At 37.6% G+C, this 18,643-nt stretch overlaps 1 protein-coding gene across 1 annotated transcript in view; it reads right to left on the bottom strand.

Moving 5' to 3' along the window:
* Positions 1 to 8,256: 8,256 nt before the first annotated feature.
* Positions 8,257 to 18,643, bottom strand: part of gukh (GUK-holder) — a 93,483-nt gene continuing 83,096 nt past the window's right edge. The window contains exon 6 of the mRNA XM_065235411.1: positions 8,257 to 10,914. Within this exon, the coding sequence (XP_065091483.1) occupies positions 9,365 to 10,914 (1,550 nt within the window). The 3' untranslated portion in view covers positions 8,257 to 9,364. The remainder of the gene's footprint in view (positions 10,915 to 18,643) is intronic.

The following is an 18,643-nucleotide window of genomic DNA, read 5'->3' as shown; positions in this document are numbered from 1 at the left end:
ATTCATCGACGTTTCGCGTGATAATCCGTCCACGAATTGCCGCCAGTATCCGCGTTTCTTGGCTTTGATGAGGCTCTTGAGTTCGCGTTCAAGAGCCGAGTACGCTTCGAAATGTACGGGTGTTCCACGTTTCCGGAAAAGCTTAAACGCGTCGGACTTTTTACGATAAACCTCAGTGCATTGCTGGTCCCACCAAGGGGAAGGAGGTTTCCTACGGAAAGACGTTCCAGGAACCGGCCGAGTTTGAGCTTGAAGCGCGCTGTCCAAGATCAGATTGGAGAGGAAGTTATATTCCTCCAACGGTGGAAGCCCTTCTACCGACGTTAGGGCATCTTCTATCACATTCTTGAACTTTGTCCAATCGATATTACGGGTAAGATCGTACGTGACGTTAACGGGTTCCGACGGATTGAACCCACTGGCAACTGAAACTTTGATCGGCAAGTGATCACTACCGTGGGGATCTTGGATCACATTCCACGTGCAATCCAACGATAATGAGTTAGAGCACAGTGTGAGGTCTAATCTACTTCCATTCGAGGATGGGCCAGCCAAACGTGTTACTTCTCCATTATTAAGAATTGTCATATTAAAGCTGTCGCAGAAGTCATATATCAAAGTAGAACGGTTGTCATCATACAGTTCCCCCCAGCCTGTACCGTGGGAATTCAAATCTCCCATAATCAACCGTGGAGCAGGAAGTACCGAACAGATATCTGAAAGTTGTTTGCGATTAACAACGGCTCTAGGAGGAATATAAACAGAAGCAATACAAAGGCTCTTACCTTTAATAATAGCCTGACATGCAACAACTTCAATACCTGGAAATTGTGGAAGATTCACTCTATAGAAGGAATGGCACTTTTTGATCCCCAAAAGTACCCCTCCTCCACGCGAATCCTCACGATCCAGTCGAATAATGTTAAAATCATAAAAAGGAAGATCGATATCTGAAGAGAGCCAAGTTTCACAAACAGCAAATGCATCACAATCATTATTGTGAATTAAAAACTTAAAAGAATCTAATTTAGGAATGAGACTTCGACAATTCCACTGTAGAACAGTGATCAAATCCCCGACCTCGTTTGGAAAATTATCCATCGAAGGAAATGATTGCTGCAATGAGGGGCCACTTCAATGTCAATTGCTTCAAGAGGGTCTTCACAGTAGGAAGCATTGCCAGAACAATGCTTTTGAGAGGATCAGAAATATTGAGGTACTTGAGAATATCGTCCACAATTTTATCAAATGAGAACAACCCGGATGAAGAAGGGGCTTCTGTTCTTAAAAATGGGCCATCAGGGGTTTTTGATGTCCCCGGGAGAGATGGAAAATTCAGGTTATAATCAGTTCTGCGGAAACCAGGAGGAGTTGAAACTTCCTTTTTTCCATCACTCCTTGATTTGGGCAAGCTGATTTGGGGTTCCTTATCTGCAACTTTCCGCGAACGGATGCGTTTTCGTTTCCGTGCAGAACCTTCCGGAAAACTGAAAGAAACTCCCTCCTCAGCCAATTCAGAGTCAGACTCGTCATCAGACAAAACAGCAAAGGGATTTTGGTCGTTGGTTGATGGTGTGGCTGTTTTTAGCATTGCTGCAAAAGACTGCCTGGAACGCTCCTTAAGAGAGCGTTCTAGTTTCTCCCCGCGTTGTTTGTACGCCGGGCACGATGAGAGACCATGAGGAGTTCCTTTACAGTACACGCATTTTGGTGCAGTGACTGTGCAGGCACCATCCTCGTGCTTCTCCCCGCATTTGGAACAGCGTGCCTTGCTGCCACAGTGAGAGGCCGTATGTCCCAACTGTTTGCAGTTTTGGCAGTTCATGACCCGAGGAACAAACAAACGCACAGGTAGCCGAAGTTTTCCCAACTCGATGTAGTGAGGAAGGGCTGAACCAGAAAAGGTCACCCGAAACGAGTCTGTGGGGGTAAAGCTCTTTTTACCCTCGCTGAAAGATACTGAGTTCAGCTTCTGGACTTCCAGTATCTCAACCGTGGGAAGCAAGGGGTTCTTGAAACGGCCAACCGCTTGCTTCGCCAAGATCTCGGGGGTCAGACTCGCTTCGGTGACCACACCTTCGATCTCCACATTACGAGCTGGGATGTACACTCTATACTCGAGTGTAAAGAGCTGGGAGGCAGCAATCTCGTTAGCTTGTTTCAGGTTAGAGACGACAACGCGAAGTTTATTGTACCTCACCTTCGAGATTTCGCCGAGAACCGCTTCGTCAGATCATTAGTAATTTGCATTACATTCAAAGGTTTCTTTTTGGGCTGAAAGTAAACAACCCATGGGCCAGTCGAGTCTTCTGGGTAGGCTCGCGATCGGGGGCTTATCTGTCCCTGTCCATTACCAGACTGAGATGACGAAGCAGGGATGGCATCATCTGATTTCTGGGATGACAGACGTTTTCGACCCTTCTTGCTATCGCGTGGCAAAGTGGTGTCGTCTTCTGACAAAACGTCCATTTCGTCTTCCGACAAAATGTCCATTTTGCCGTACTAGTGGGAGCGAAAAACGCTCTACCACTGCAACGATAATCAAAATTACTCGGACACAATACACGAAGAAAAAAATACTAACACAGAAACACAAACTTAAAATTCAACAGATGGGAGAAAGAAAGAAACAAGAACAAAAACTTATCTGATAATCCTATACTACTATCACCGAGCGTCTACACAGCAGTGGACTTCGTTGGTGTGTGCTTGTATGAAGCTCGGCACTCAGCTGAACACACGATGATGGATGAGCGGTTTGAATGTGGAGGCAGATGCGGACATTCGATGACGATGATCCGTGTGCACAGGTATGCGTGACCACGCACCGATGGTGCGCAAAATGATTGGCGAATTGCCAATCGCAAAAACAATTTTCGATGATGCCGAAAACACACTTTCTTCTCAGAAAAAAAACTCACTTTTTGATAAATTTATCCGGAATTATGCCAGGAATCACTAAGCGAGAAAAACTGATTATTTACGTCAGATAATAGCGAGAAAACTTCCAAATTAACGGAGCGCGAAACAAGTCAACCGTACTTCTTGCTAGGACGCGGTGGTGTCCAATAAATAACACCTATATTATTTTTATTTCCCCCTCATGATTTTCATAAATTTCAAAGGTGCGACAAAACTAAAAGAAATGTTTTTTTTATGCCTAAGTTGTTCAGATACGGCACTTGGCACTTGACACTGAAGAAGTCTGCAAGTAGTGGACGATATACGTATATCGTAGAAGGTAGCATTTATCTAAACTTTATCGCTACCGTGAACAGCGTTGCCACGTCATTTTCAGAAAAATCTGGACCAGTTAAAATATAAAATCTGGAAAAATCTGAAATGCTCTAAAAAATTTTTGAAGTCTCAAGCTCTTGAAGTGATTCTAAATTCTGGAATTTATATTTTTCTGAATATCCTTGGAACTATTCACAGGATATCTTCGTCCTTTTTTCAGAGTTCAATTTGATTCATCCTAGGTTCCATCACACTTCTTTCCTTAATTCCCTTAAAATTATCTTTATTAATCCAAACTTTTTAGTAACATTCTAATAGTTCTTAGCATTATCTCTAATAATCTCTTATAAATCACTCTCTGATTCAACAATTCCCTCAAACTGGAAATAATTTTTCTCTATGAAATTCCCTTAGAATATTATTAATAATTTCATTGATACACTCTTCAGAATGACCGTCACACTCTTTTCAGACTTATTGAACTGCTTTGTAGGTAATGTTAGAATTGTTTTGAAATACTCTTGATAAAAATGAATCTCGATAGAAAGATTGGACAAAATTCCATTGAAATTATTCTCACGATTCGTATCAGCACACTTCTTAAGTTTCATCTTAAGAATTTTCTATGATTTATCTTCCGAATGCTAACTATTTCCTTTCTTCACAAAATCTCCATGCAATTGTAATCAGAGCTTTTTAAAATACAATGTGTCAACAAGAGGTTGCATAGACTGCATACTTAACACTAGACAACTGACAACACACCACACTAGTAGGGAAATTTTTAGGTTGCGAAAAGTTAAACCGGCTGGACCGGGAATCACAATACGCCTGAACGACAGGTGACGCCGCACGACAACGGAGTTGGATGGAACTCTACTCAGATTTAACTTGAAATTCTCCTTTGGTTTCACAAGGAATTCGCCTCACACTTCACTGTAAACTATTTACAGAATTACTTTAAAATTCTGAATTCTAGGGCAGCTCAGAAATCTGCAAATTAAAAAAAGCAGGCTCGATATTTTTTGATAATTTGAGATTTTTTTCAGCCAATAATCTTTAGAAAATGTTTCAATTTTCATGGTTCTGCAACCCATTGCAAACCTGTTGTAACAATTCCAAGTACTATGCTGCAATAATGTCCAGCGTTGATGGCCTTTAATAAATAAAGTAGTAAGTTCGGCTTTTTATTTTTTCATTACAGGGTCCTTCAATTGCAGTAATATTTTTAAAGCAACATATTTAAAAAATCTGGGAAAATCTGGAATATATTTGAAAAATCTGGAAATATACGTGATCTGTCTGTGTACCTGGCAAGACGACTGAAAATCTGGATAATCCAGATAAATCTGGAATACTGGCAACGCTGACCGTGAAGAGCAATTTGAGTTCGTGCTCTCTCATTCTCCCCGTTTTTTCGTGTTCCCCTCCTTTCTGCCGTACCCTCACTCAATTTATACGATCGTTGTCTTCCATCGTTTTTTCGACCAGTTTCCGGTGTGGGTTTGCGTTTGTCATGAATTTGCGCTACGCTACATGCTGATCAGAATCTAGCAATTTTGATAAAGTATTTCTTTCATCTGCTTGAAACTTGCGTTTTATTTATACGCTGATAAGAACTTAGCGAATAATTAATATTTTGCTACCCAATTCGTACAATTGTGAAAGTACAGAATAAAATGATTATTTTACCCACCATATATCCCACATAGAGTATTATTCTGCGCCTGCCACACTATAAACTCCAGCTTTGGTTTGCATAGAAAGCTCTCAATTAATTACTGTGGAAGTGCAGAACTAGAACACTAAGCTGGGAGCCCTGCAAAACACTCGCTACAGAAACGTAAAAAGTTTAGAACCAAACAAGAATTAAACTTATGTAAGCTTGTGAAAAATATGAGAGCTCGATGTATCTGACCAGATTTTGCTGTAAATCCTGGAATTCCAAACGCTTCACCAGCAGAAGAGGTGTTGGTGTAAAGGCCACAGCAACAGACTTCTATGAATAGTACTGATTATTATTCAAACAACAGCAACATACAACCTCATTCAAAATTAGTGTTTATCGAATATAAGCAAACACACACATTCCTTGGAGATGAACTAGCCAACGGCTAAAACACAAGAAAATGCGAGAGGATACATCTCTTTTGTATTCAAATGCATAAGGACTGTATCGAAAACATGCTGTAGAAAATGTTCCTTCAAAATCCATAAAACATAAATAGAGAGAGAGAGAGAGAGTAGGATTAGTAATTTTTCTTTTAATTCCACTACCTTATTTGCTTATCTTTGACAGATACGCGTATTTCGTCTACAATGTGCAGACTTCTTCAGTGTCTTGTACTAATACTCGACTAGACTAGACTCGGAGTCGAGTATTAGTACAAGACACTAAAGAAGTCTGCACATTGTAGACGAAATATGCGTACTAGTCAAGGATAAGCAATTTTTTTTTTTTCCTTTGGTTTGTTTTTTTCCGTCGATCTTGTTTTCCGTGCTGAGCACCAATGCTACCGACGTGCCAGGAAGGCAGCTTCCACACCTGGACCCTACCTATCGACCCATCAACTCATGAACCGGGGACCAACGGCTTTATTTCCCATCCGAAGGAAGGCGTGATCAGAGATGTTATGCCTCAGAACATCCCGGCGGCGCCGACTGGGATTGAACCCAGGCCTGCTGGGGTGAGAGGTAATCACGCTTACCACTACACCACCGGCGCCGTTAAGGATAAGCAAATAAGGTAGTGGAATTAAACAGAAATTATTAATCCTTCTCTTCCTCTTTATACAGGTATTCCACTAAGACGCCCACATTCATCAGGATCCATAAAACATATAAAAAAGAAATTTATTCCATTATTTATGCCCTTCTTAAAAAAAAAAAAAAAATAAAATAAAAAAAAACAAAAAATAAAAAACATTTTGTTTATGGTATTGGGGCCGTAATACCAGAATGTGTACATTAATCGGGATAATTAATGTTTAATTAAATATTATGTGTATTTTGCAACATAATAAACATGTTTGATGATTCTGAACGATACCATAAAGTCATATTGCCAAGAAGTCGTATGCCGTCGACAAAGCTTGCAGAATTCTAGGGTTTATCTTCAGGATTGCCAAAGACTTCACGGATATCTAGTGCCTTAAATCGTTGTATTGCTCCTCGTCTCGCTCCATATTAGAATACTGCTCGGTCTGGACTCCTCACTACAACAACGGTGTCGAAAGAGTTGAGTCTGTTCAGCGACGGTTCCTTAGATAAGCGCTACGTAAACTGCCGTGGACGGATCCCTTCCGATTGCCTAGCTACGAAAGTCGTTTGCAAACTGATCCATCTGGAGCCCCTGTCGGTCCGAAGAGATACAGCAAGGGCATTGCTAATTGCGGATATTTTGCAAGGACGCACAGACTGCTCCGAGCCCTACGGAATAATTCAATGCTGCGCCTGACCATACAGCGAACTAATTATAGCATGTTCAATGCAATCTGTGGTTTACAGATACTCTTAAAGAGGGTCTCCGCACTGTTTGTTTTGACCTGACTCGTCAGCTGCTTCGCACGGAGGTTTAGTTCGTTTTTTCAAGATCAGTTTAGTTTGTCTAGTAATGTTCCTTTTTTACGAGATGACTATCTATGTACTTTTCATGTTTAGTTTAGGTTACATCATTGGGGCCAAAGACGCCTGTTGATTATTAGTCATAAATAAATAAATATTACAATCTTCTTCTTCTTCTTCTTCTTCTTCTTCTTCTTCTTCTTCGTAACATTTCAAGCTTATTGCTTATAGCATATATTAGCTTATTGCGTACTCTCAAACTTAGTGTTCTAGATGCACTTCCACAGTTTTTAGCTTTGGAGCGCACCATTTTTGCATTAGTATAATTGTGTGGCAAGTACAATCATACTCTATGCCCAGGAAAGTCAAGAAATGTTTCAACCGGAAACATTCCTAGACCGGACCGGGAATCGAACCCAGCTACCTTCAGCATGGTCTTGCTTTGTAGCTGCGCCTTTACCGACTGAGCTAAGGGAGGCTCGCTTGTCGCTATCCATCCGAAAACTGATTCGATGAGTATTGGCAGACCGGTCCCCAGTGAAATCTCCCTTCTGGATGAACAAAACTTGGACGCCCCTCAACCTCAATCTGCGTGGTGTTGGAATAAAGCATTGCACGCTGTTTTAACGAAAAAGCTACGATTTCGGCAGTGTACATCAGACTCGTGTCTCTATGTGCGTCATATCCAAGGTGTTACGCGATATCTGCTAGTGTACGTAGATGATCTTTTATTCGGATGCGTAGATGCGCACAGATCAACAAAGTGTTTGAAGTGTTTGAGATTTGAAGGAAGAATTCGAGCTGACGTGTCTTGGTTCTGTACGATATTTATTGGATATGGAAATTCAAAAGGAGGATGGAATATTTAGTTGGTTAACAAGCTGAATATGGGCAAGGCAGCATCGGCGAAAATACTTATGGATCCGGCCGGAGTACCTGTTAACGCAGACGCTATCGACGGTTATCGATTAAAAACCCTGATTCTAACCATTGTGAGAACCAACATCAACATCATCAACTTTTTTCTTCCTTGATTTGTTTTCCGTCGATCTTGTTTTCCGGGCTGAGCACCAATGCTACCGACGCCAGGGAGGCAGCTCCCACACCTGGACCCTACCCTATCGACCCATCAACTCATGAACCGGAGACCAAAGGCTTTACTTCCCTCGGTGATTAGAGATGTTATGCCTCAGAACATCCTGGCGGCGCCAACTGGGATTAAACCCAGGCCTGCTAGGATGAGAGGTAATCACGCTTACCACTACACCACCGGCGCCGCTTTACATCATCAACTTTGTTTGGCTTAGTGGTGGCTGCCAGTTAACCACCACTTAACCTCCGGTACCATCCTTAACCTCCTTCTTCAGCACCTTTATAGTTGCAGGGTGCTGTTATGTAAATTTCAAAAATATAATCAAAGACAAAAAATGAGGACTTCGGATCTAAAACACTGCATTTGTCGATTTGAATTTTTCGTTTATTGTATTTTTCTTTCGGATGTATAAAGCACATTTCAAGCCACCTTATAACAAAACGTTTTGTCTCATATCCATGGAATATCATGAATTAATTAAGATAATATGAAATGCAGTTATCTAGAAATAGGGAAACAATCTGAGCATAAATAGTGAAAATGATAAATGTCCGCAACGCAAGTAAAATAAGACCTATCAATGTATCTTTTTACTAATTTTACCGAACCAAAAACATTAAATCTACATAAGGACGAAATTCGATAGCTTAACTTCGGAACTGCTGGTCAGTCGTGATCAATCGGATTATTATGAATAGCCTATATTTTAGCCTTCTCGGATAAAAATTGCCTCTCTGGTGTACACGTTTCTATTTAGACTTATTAACACGCTTTTATAGAAATCTAGTTTTCTTCTTTCACTACGCTGTAATAATATTTAGTTGTCTCGTAGATATAAATATAAAGTATTAATGTTGATAATATATTAAATGATTCCTTTTCTATTTCAATACATGTTTCACGTCTGCTGTCTTTCATTATGCATTTGTATGTAAATAATTATCGAATAATTAATGGAATAAATAGGATATAAATAAATGTTTAACAAAAAGGCGAGTCATATCCTTATTGAATACAGGCATTGAAACTTGGATGAGCGAAATCACTGCGTTGGTTATGTTTAGTACACTTTTTATTTATTGACACTCATCGAAAAGGCATAAATCGTGAAGCTAATTATTTCTTTGGAAAGAAAAATCAAACAAGTTCCACTAAAACTATACTTTTGATGACAGTTTGAAAGACACATACATTTTAAAAGTGATTAACATATAAATTAGCGAAACTATGACTATAACTGTGAATTTACCTACGTTTTGTTGAAAATCGGTCATTTTGTGAAGTCTTCATTCATAATTGTCTCCGGACTAGCTTGTATGAATAATTTAGTTAATTTTAATGAATATAATTTGGATCCAATAGTAATACTTTTGTAAGAAATCTTCACATTGCATATCTGGATATAGCCGGTAAAAGTTGGTCTGTTAATTGATCCTGCGGAATTTTCGAATTTTGGCAATAGCGGACAGTTCAGAGAGCCGTTTCCAAAGACGGAGCTGCCATTTTCTGTTGGTGATCATCTTTCGTAGTGGTTAAGTCATTATTATAATTGACTTCGTTGATTTTCGGTGGAGTGGTGGAAAAACTGCTAATTCCCATATAGTGGCCATCCTTGAAGGTCGCGGATTTGATATGATTGTTATTACTTAAAAACATTGCCCTTTGGGCCTGCAATTGAGCACGTGTCGTTGCTGGCGATGTGGTCTTTTGCGGACGGGAGGTGGCCACTTCTCCCTTCATAAAGTTGTTTTCATCCTCTTGCAAGAATATGTTATCCCGAATGTTGGACATTTTTTCTTCAATAACTTCATGTTCCGCAGACTTAGGTGAGGACTTTACCTCGTTGATTGTTGCCGTGGGAGTTACATTGCGGCTTTGCGATTGTGATCGACTCACGGAAGCGGAATTACATGGACTAGAATTATCTTCTTCGCTGTTTGCTTCGGGGATTGCAGTGGACATAACCTCACTCCGCACATTGCTGTACCGCCAACCACCCCTGGATGAAAGTTTGGATCCGTTGCCGATTTTTGATGGAGATCCGTTTCCAAAGTTTCCTTGACGAATCATACGCCTTGTGGCGAATGTTTTTGGAGATCCAGATAAATCCAAAATATTCAAACTGTTATTGGCAGACGTCTTCGTAACTGGAGAGACTGGCTGAGCTGCGCTTGAACTCTTTGATTTTTTGAGTAATTCAACAGCAGACATTTTGCCCCCGGAAGTAAGGTTGGATTTGGATCCGTGAGCAAGAAGAAGCTTTTTGAAATCCATAAGGCTTGTTTTTGGTGTCCCTAGTCTATCCGAGCATGTTTGCGCAATGTCAGTACTGTTGGAAGCCCAGCTATGCCTGCCACGAGGTGCTTGCGCTTCGAGAACATTTTTTGGTGTTGAACGACCGGAGCTCACCGGTGAGTTTCCATGTGAGCGGACGCCTACTTGTTGCAGTCTCAATTTATATCGAAGCTCTTCGGTAAGTGACCTTGTCGGTGACAGTGATGTTTCATGTGGTTTTGATGGTGTTGATGTTTTGAAAGTAGCTGTATTTCTAGGATCGATCGGAGAAATCTTAAAACTACTGTCAACGTCATCGCTCAATTCGGTTCCTATGTTACTTTTAGCGATTGGTGAGAAGTATGTCGCAAATCCAGTAGGAGTTGTCTTAAGCTCATTTGATTTTATTTTGTTCGGCGTAGAATATAGTTCTTCGATTGGCCTAGCAGTTGGTTGAATTAGTTTCGAGTCATCCCGCATTCCTACCGAACCCATTGGATTTGGTCTGCGACGAGTTTGTAGCGTCCAGTAGACGTCGTTATTCCGTTGGAATGGACTAGCATTATTGCTCATTGGGGGCCCGTAACCGTAGTTTGACCTTGATGGCATTGCAACTCCTGCCGGCATGATATTACACATGGGGCGTTCCAGCGATTGCTGCACCAAAGAACGCCTGGGAAGTGTGTATGTATGTGGATGAGGTCCATAAAGTTGAACATACTCATCAGGGGATGAATGTAGATAATCTGTTAGGAAAAAAAAGAAAGAAAAAAAAAAATATTTAAAAAAAAAAATCGTAGATTCATTGTCATACTTGAAAATATTGAGAATGAAAGATGAATTCAGCTGAGAAGAAATGGTAATACTTGCTCTATTAATTTTATGGAGACATTTAAAGTAGTTATAATGCAATTGTGTCAGAGTTAAACTGTTCTCAGTTTGAATAAGAAGCAATCGGTATATTTGTGAAAAGTGTGTTAATAGTGAGTATAATAGACACTTAGAAAATTAGTCTTTCGAGGAAAAAGATTTGCAAATTTGTATTACGTACTTACCTTGGATAATGCTTCCTAGTAATACTAACGAATTCCAAACAACCATGCAGTAAAATTTTGCGTACGTGTGCTTCTATTTTTTCGATAGTTTAACTAGATACCGTGCACGCTTATTTTAACATGTATGTTTACTTACCTGATAAGTTGAACATTGTATTGTATACCATACTATTAATATGGATAGTAAACTTGGCAACAAACAATAATCTCAATTTAAATTATATGGCCGAGAAGTTTTGTGACGACCTTCTACCAGCAAGTTTGAGTAAATGATACATTCCATTCCAGATTTTTCAAGCTTAGCATAAATAAGACCATATTTTCTCGAGGTTCGAGGAAGAAAAAAAATATCAAGATGTTATTCCACGGCAAAGTTCGATTATGATTATGTAATCCATTTAAATACACTACTGTGGGAATGTTTTTTTAAAATTCAATCAGTCATCATCAATTAAAGAAGTTTTCTTTTGAGAACTATTGAAACCATGAATAGCTAGGGGTTAGAGTGACATAGTGAACAGGTGGGGCATAATGAGCATCCCACACTAAAGTCTCAAACTTCTAATTGTGCGAAAAAAATTAATGGGTAGTTGCAATGATTAATGATCAATTAATTTGTTTTGAACTATAAGAAATCGAAGGCTAAAGCACAGGAATCTTACTATGCCCCACCTGTTCACTATGCCCTGCCTTCCCCTATTGTCTTTGTAACATTCATACAAATGTTAACGAATCTTTAAATTGGAAGTCGTATCAACTGTGGATGAGACCACTATTGTTAATCGATAACCGTCGATATCGTCTGCGTTAAAGTCTCAATAGCTAACTCACCATCGCAGACATTAACGCTGACGTTATTAGAGGTTATCGATTAACAACCCTGATTGAGACTGTCCTGAGATGTGGATGGTACAAGTCAGTTTTAGATTCTTATTTTTTATTGACTTATGATGAACTTAATGCGTGCGCTTAGTTAGGAGTTGTTTTATTAGCATATCCACATTTAAGCAATGCCTGAGCTTGTATGGCAGTCATTGTATTTTTGCGCAAAAGGGTTTATCTTTTACAGTGCTATTTTTGGAAACACGTTCTCGTTTTTTTCTCTGCTTTCCATAAAATCCATCGAACTCCAAATTCAATTTGTGATTTTACTAGAAGATTATTCAACGATCAGAAATTACAGGTAGTGTATGAGAAACTGTCCAAAAGCACTAGCTGAGGAAAATTGAGTCATGTTGCCAAAAACGGGAAAGCACTGTATTTTGGAACCTGCGTTACATCTATAGGCCTATAAACGTCGCACTTCGCCGCCCTTCGCCGCCCTTGCCCTACCTTGAAAACCATCCCTACCTTGAAAACCATCATCATGATGCGGATTTCAACATTTTGTATGTGGCTCTTGAAATGATGATTGTATTAACTTTTTATTATAGAGGGTATAATATAATTGCAGATTCAAAACAAACTGCCTTGGCAGCCTATGCCTAGTTGATTTCTAGCAACACTGTCAATGCAATAAACCTACCCAAAAATGAGTAAACTGTGTTGGGAGTGACAAGTTGACAAATGAACAATATTGACATGCATCCGATCGACGTTGTTCATTTGTCAACTTGTCACTCCCAACAACCATTACCCATTTTTGGGTAGGTTCAGTTTTGACCGATCTGAGTGGATTCTACCCGAATTTTGGTAGTTTTGAAATAGCGTGTAGGCACTGCTCGATTGGTTCTGGTTTTGACAGTTCGTTTGGATCAAAAACCAGAGACGTTGATAGAGACGCGCAATGAAAATGTCTGTCAAAACAGCAGCACGGTTTTTGAGGTATCTTTTGGCAATGTCAATGGCAACCATGTTTCTTCGAGTAGCTTCAAATTACTTTCATACAGTGCCACAATGCTGTTGAGAAAATTTGAACATTCGACCGGAACTGAATAGAAATGAAGTGCACGGCAACATTTTGCAAAAATAAAGCGAAGACGAGAGATGACAGTCGCTCGATGACAGTATAACTTTTGTCATATTTTACTGTTTTGCTTACGTTCCGATACGAAATTGTTTTTTATCACTAAAAAATGGATCAACAATAAATAAATAAATAGAATCAACAATAAATAAATAAATATATCAGATATCAAATATTTCGTGAACATAATTAAACACTTTTTTCATGATTGAGAACAATACTCTTTTTGGTGAATTGAGCTAACAGTAATGTTTATTTACTTTGCCCGTTTGGTTCAGCGTTTGACGGTTCGTTTGGTTATTCTTGCTTCAGTCTATGCGTGTCTCTATTCAACGTCTCTGTCAAAAACTATAGTCTGCTTTTATCTTATACTAGACCCTCTAAGAAAGCTATGCTCGCGGTTGGACGGATTTGTATTTCCTGTTCACATTAAATATGTTTCGGTTGCTTCTGTCATAGTGCTAGCGTATGTTTTACATCGTTGAGACTGAGCAATTATCACTCTATCCTCAAGACAAATGTCATCAAAATAGCCTTATAACATGTTAGTGGCCAGTGTTTCAGTTTATGCTAAGTTATAGCATGTTATAATGGTTGACATCACAAAAAAAAAACCGCTGAAGATAGTATTATGCCTTGTCCAGACTACAGAGTTATAAAACATGTTATATATAGCATTTAATACTGGCCAGACTGGCCAGTTATAGTATGTTATAAGCCTTGATAATATTTTTGCTGTCGATAATTATTATAACATGTTTTAATCTGTAGTCTGAACAATGCATTATGCTATATTCAGATTGGAAAGTTGTAATATGTTATAATAATTGTTATTACAGAAAAAAAAAACAAATCGTTATAAGATTTGATAACTCACCGGTTTTAACATTGCATTATACCTTGTTCAGTCTACAGAGTTATAACATGTTATAATCATTATTGACTAGAAAATGTCTTCAACATGTTATAACTGCTCAGACTAATCATATGATTACATAGCATTCTGAATTATGCTTCAGTTACAACATGTTTTAAGGCTATCTTGATGGTGTTTTTTTTCAATACAGTCAATACGCTCGTTCAGGTTTTCTCATTGTGGTGCTTTTTAGTTGGTAGATCGTTAAGTATATAACGTCCCAACTAAAAACCAGTTAATCTGTCAGAAAATTCAACTTCAACTTGACATTTTTAGATAGAGTTGGAGTAAGAGCGAAACAGATTCTGTAAATAATGACTTCTCTCGATGATTTCTAGAATGTCAAGCGTCACCCACACAAATTAACTTCCCCTACCCCCTACCCGATGGTTATGTTGGTTTGTGTGGGCGTTCCTTTAATTCTTAGAAATCATCGAGAGAAGCCATTGCTTACAAAGGCTGATGCGCACTAATTCCAGCTAGGTATATCTAGATTTCGTTGTTGATATTTGCAAATTATAAATTTTTGCATGAATAAACACACTTTGACAGCTTCAAAACCGCCCTAACTATCATTTGGTAGATGGGATGAGGTTGCGTGTAATTATTATAATCTTCTATGAACAATGTATAAGTTTGAGACAATTTGAAATAATTAAGTTCAATTGCGAAAGGAATTAAAAAATACATGTTTAAACTACGTTCGAACTATAACTGATACAATCATGTAATACAGGCTATCTTGATATCAAATGTTATACCAGTGAAAAATTGACGTATGAGTGCTAATTGCAAGATAGCCTATATCACGTAATATCAGCTATACACAGTTCGAAAAAGTAGTGTAAATTTCTGTTCAATATGATGCACATACAAGGAGCGTGACATTATAAACCGTGTAAAGTTCTGAGACTTTTCATGAAATGTTGCAAATTTTGTATACAAAAGCCCATCTTTGTAAACAAAATTGCTTACAAGTTGCTCGTTTGCGTGAAATTAAATAAAAGTTTACCTGAATGAATATTTACATCACAATTAAAATTCAGAATTTTTTGCTGTGTAGTCTGCATACTACGTGCAATGCTACGTTTATAGTACGTTCAGACTATGACTGATATCATAAGCTGTCTTGCAATGAGCACTCATACGTCAAATTTTCACCGGAAATCTTTTGTATCAATTCTGATATCACGATAGCCTATATTACATGATATCAGCTATAGTATGAACGTACTATTATACCCCGTACAGACTATGGCTTATATCATGTAATATAGGCTATCTTGCAATGAGCACTCATACCTCTAGTTTTCACTGCAAAAATCATATGTATGAGTGCTCAAATCGGGTCTTGATTAGCCTCCCAAAGTTACAACTCATTTGGTTAGAAACAGACTTCGCACAAGCCATTTGAAGTTTACATGTAAATTACTATGGGAAATCTCAGCTTTTTGTTCATTGCCTTCTAGTATTTTTCCATATTGAGCTGCGAGACAGTTCGAAAGCCATTCTTATAGAAAATTTTCTCAGCTACAAGTTTGCTCAAGATCGTTTCTATGTAAAACGAGACAGGAAAATGTTATTAATTATTTAATAGATTGGTAAACTTATGACATGATCAAGCAGCTGCTCTGTAGGCAACACTGTATTTTGCAGTGTGGCATAGTAGCCATGATTTTTTTGTCCTATTCAACGCCCCAGAAACACCAATGTAGCCTGCTGAGCAGTTGATTGAGCATGATCATAAGACATCAGTGCATTGAACCATTGATAACTTTCGATCCTTGCTTTTAATCAAAAAGTGGTCTTCTGCAAAGTTGCAACTCAGAAAATTTCCTACAAGTACAGTTGAAAGTTTTTGAAGCAAACCGATATGGTGAATTATTAGATATACATGAACAAAAATCTTGGTTTTACCATAGTAATTCCCATACAAATTTGAAATGGTTTGTGCCATCTCAGTTTCTCACCAAATGGGTTCAAATTTTGAGAGGTTAGTCAGGATCCGATTTGGAATCGTTTAAGTATTGTGGAGCAAAAATTTCAAATTTTGCATCACTCTAGTGCTCATTGAAAGATAGCCTATATTACATGATATCAGCTATAGTATGAACGTACCATTATACCCCGGACAGACTATGGCTTATATCATGTAATATAGACTGTCTTGCAATGAGCACTCATACATAGGATTTCCAGTGAAAACTAGATGTATGAGTGTTCATTGCAAGACAGCTTATATTACATGATATAAGCCATAGTCTGTCCAGGGTATTAGACCAAAGCTGATATTACGTATTATAAGCTACACAGATAAAAAATCTGAATTTTAATTGTGATGTAAACATTCATCCACGTAGACTTGTATTTCATTTCACGCGACCGAGCAACTTGCAAACAATGTTGTTTACAAAGATGGGCTTTTGTATATAATATTTACTACATTGCATGAAATGTGTCAGAACTTTACATGATATATAATGTAAACGTATATGATATGTGACGCTCCATTTATGTATGATGCAGAAATTTACACTACTTTTTCGAACTGTGTGTCTTGCAATGAGAACTCATACGTAAAATTTTCTCTGAAAAATTATGTCTGATTTCAAGAATGCTTATACATATTACGTAATTTCAGCTAAAGTCTAAACGTACTATAATACTACATTCAAACTTAAGACGATATTACGTTGTATAGACTATAACTAATATTACATAAATTATGATATCAAATGTCATATATAGGATTTGCTGAAAAACATTGCCGTATAAATGCTCATTGCAAGACAGGCAATGTTACGTTATATCAGTTGTAGCTTGAATATAGACTGTTTTACAACGTAAAATGGGTGGGAGGATATTGCATGAAAGAACTGTACGTGCTGGGAAAAGGTTTCTTCGATTCTACTAGTATCATACCGCTGTGAAGGCTCAAATTATTTCTACTGAACATGCGCCATTGGTTTTGATCCAATTTCGCGACTAACGGAGAAAATACTGCATTTTGGTGATTGGTGCAAACAATTTGAAAGCTTGATATGTGATGAGGTTCTCTTTTCTTCTACTACCAACAAGATCACATTCTAGACCAATTTCTGTATCCTTGTGTTACCGTCCTCAAGTATACAAAGACTTGATGAACGGTTTAGATAGATCTTAACGGCAATTGTAAGATAGCTACATACGAAAATCGCTTTGAAAATAAACATATGCAAGGGACTGATCGAAAAAAATATCAGCAGTATTGGTCGCAGCACGATAAGGAAAGAAAAATGAAATAGGTTACAAACAAAATTTAACATTTTAATGATAACAAAAAAATACAGTTTTATAGTTAAAAATCTAAACCAACCACGGAATTGACCAGAATTAATTTGTATTTGATGGTGAAAAGAGAAGCAATGAATCCTGAGTTTTGTTAGATTATCAAATCATATTATTGATATAATGTTAAAAAAATTAATGCGAATTTCAAGACCAAACACTTTTCGATTAGCAACGTTTAATGACTAATAATAATGTTTGAAAATGTGCAATAAAACAAAATGTCATATACGTTATTGTAATTATTTACGTTGATAAATATATTTGAATTTAAAAGTATCTGTTTTTCATTATTATCTTTCGACTATTTTATTGCAATTGATATTCAGTATTCCTTTTCTTAAGCTACATGCATAAAAACAAAATGAACATTTTTATTAATAAAAGCGATTTTCGTACACAATTGCATTACTCACACAAATGAAAATGAGAACCACATGGTGCATAAGGGAAAACTGAAAAGTGAAATAAAACAAAAACAAGCGACTTTTTTTTTGTTAGACATTGAATTATTTTGTTTTATTATATTCAAAGCGTTAGGGCAAATGATACAAATAAAAAAAGAAGTATTCAAATCAGTAAAAACACAATTGTTATATATGTACAGTATAGATTCATTAGTATGTGATTTTTTTTTATAAATTATTTATTTATCGCATACATATTTTGTTAGTTATTGTCGTCATGATCAGGTCGTGTTTTGTCACGATTTTTATTTCGTCTCTTTTTTCACTTTGTGTTAGTAATGCTTAAAGCTATCTTGCCTCTTGTTATTTACAAACAAAGTTCATTCTCGATGATTTTGTACATTATTTGGAATGATTTATTGTATCCGTATGATATGAAATATATTTTATGAACAATTAATTTGTGTTTATCAATAATTTATAATTTATCGGTTAACTTTGTCATAACATTGCATTTGTACTATACACACTGTGTTTCTTTATTTGATTGTGCAAATCGTGCAGATGATAAATATTGAGTGCAACGATTGGTGATGGATTGGTACCTACCTAAGCAACGATGGTGATGGGTTTTGCTGCGCTTAATCATTATTTTATATGCTTTGTACTTCGTTTCAATAAGTATACAATGTGAAATCTCTTGATGGTTTAGCAGTCGCTGTTAGCAAAAATTACACTTCTCTTTTATTTTACGTAAATTCTACCTTTCGTCATAAAGTTACGCGCTATGTTTCGCTTGATACT

This window comes from Ochlerotatus camptorhynchus, unplaced genomic scaffold (assembly GCF_037179485.1).
Source record: "Ochlerotatus camptorhynchus isolate MF236.1 unplaced genomic scaffold, CSIRO-AGI_Acam_v1.1 ptg000482l, whole genome shotgun sequence".
NCBI lineage: Eukaryota > Metazoa > Arthropoda > Insecta > Diptera > Culicidae > Ochlerotatus > Ochlerotatus camptorhynchus.
The sequence above is the reverse complement of the archived record's forward strand: the minus strand, read 5'-3'. Positions and strand labels throughout refer to the sequence as shown.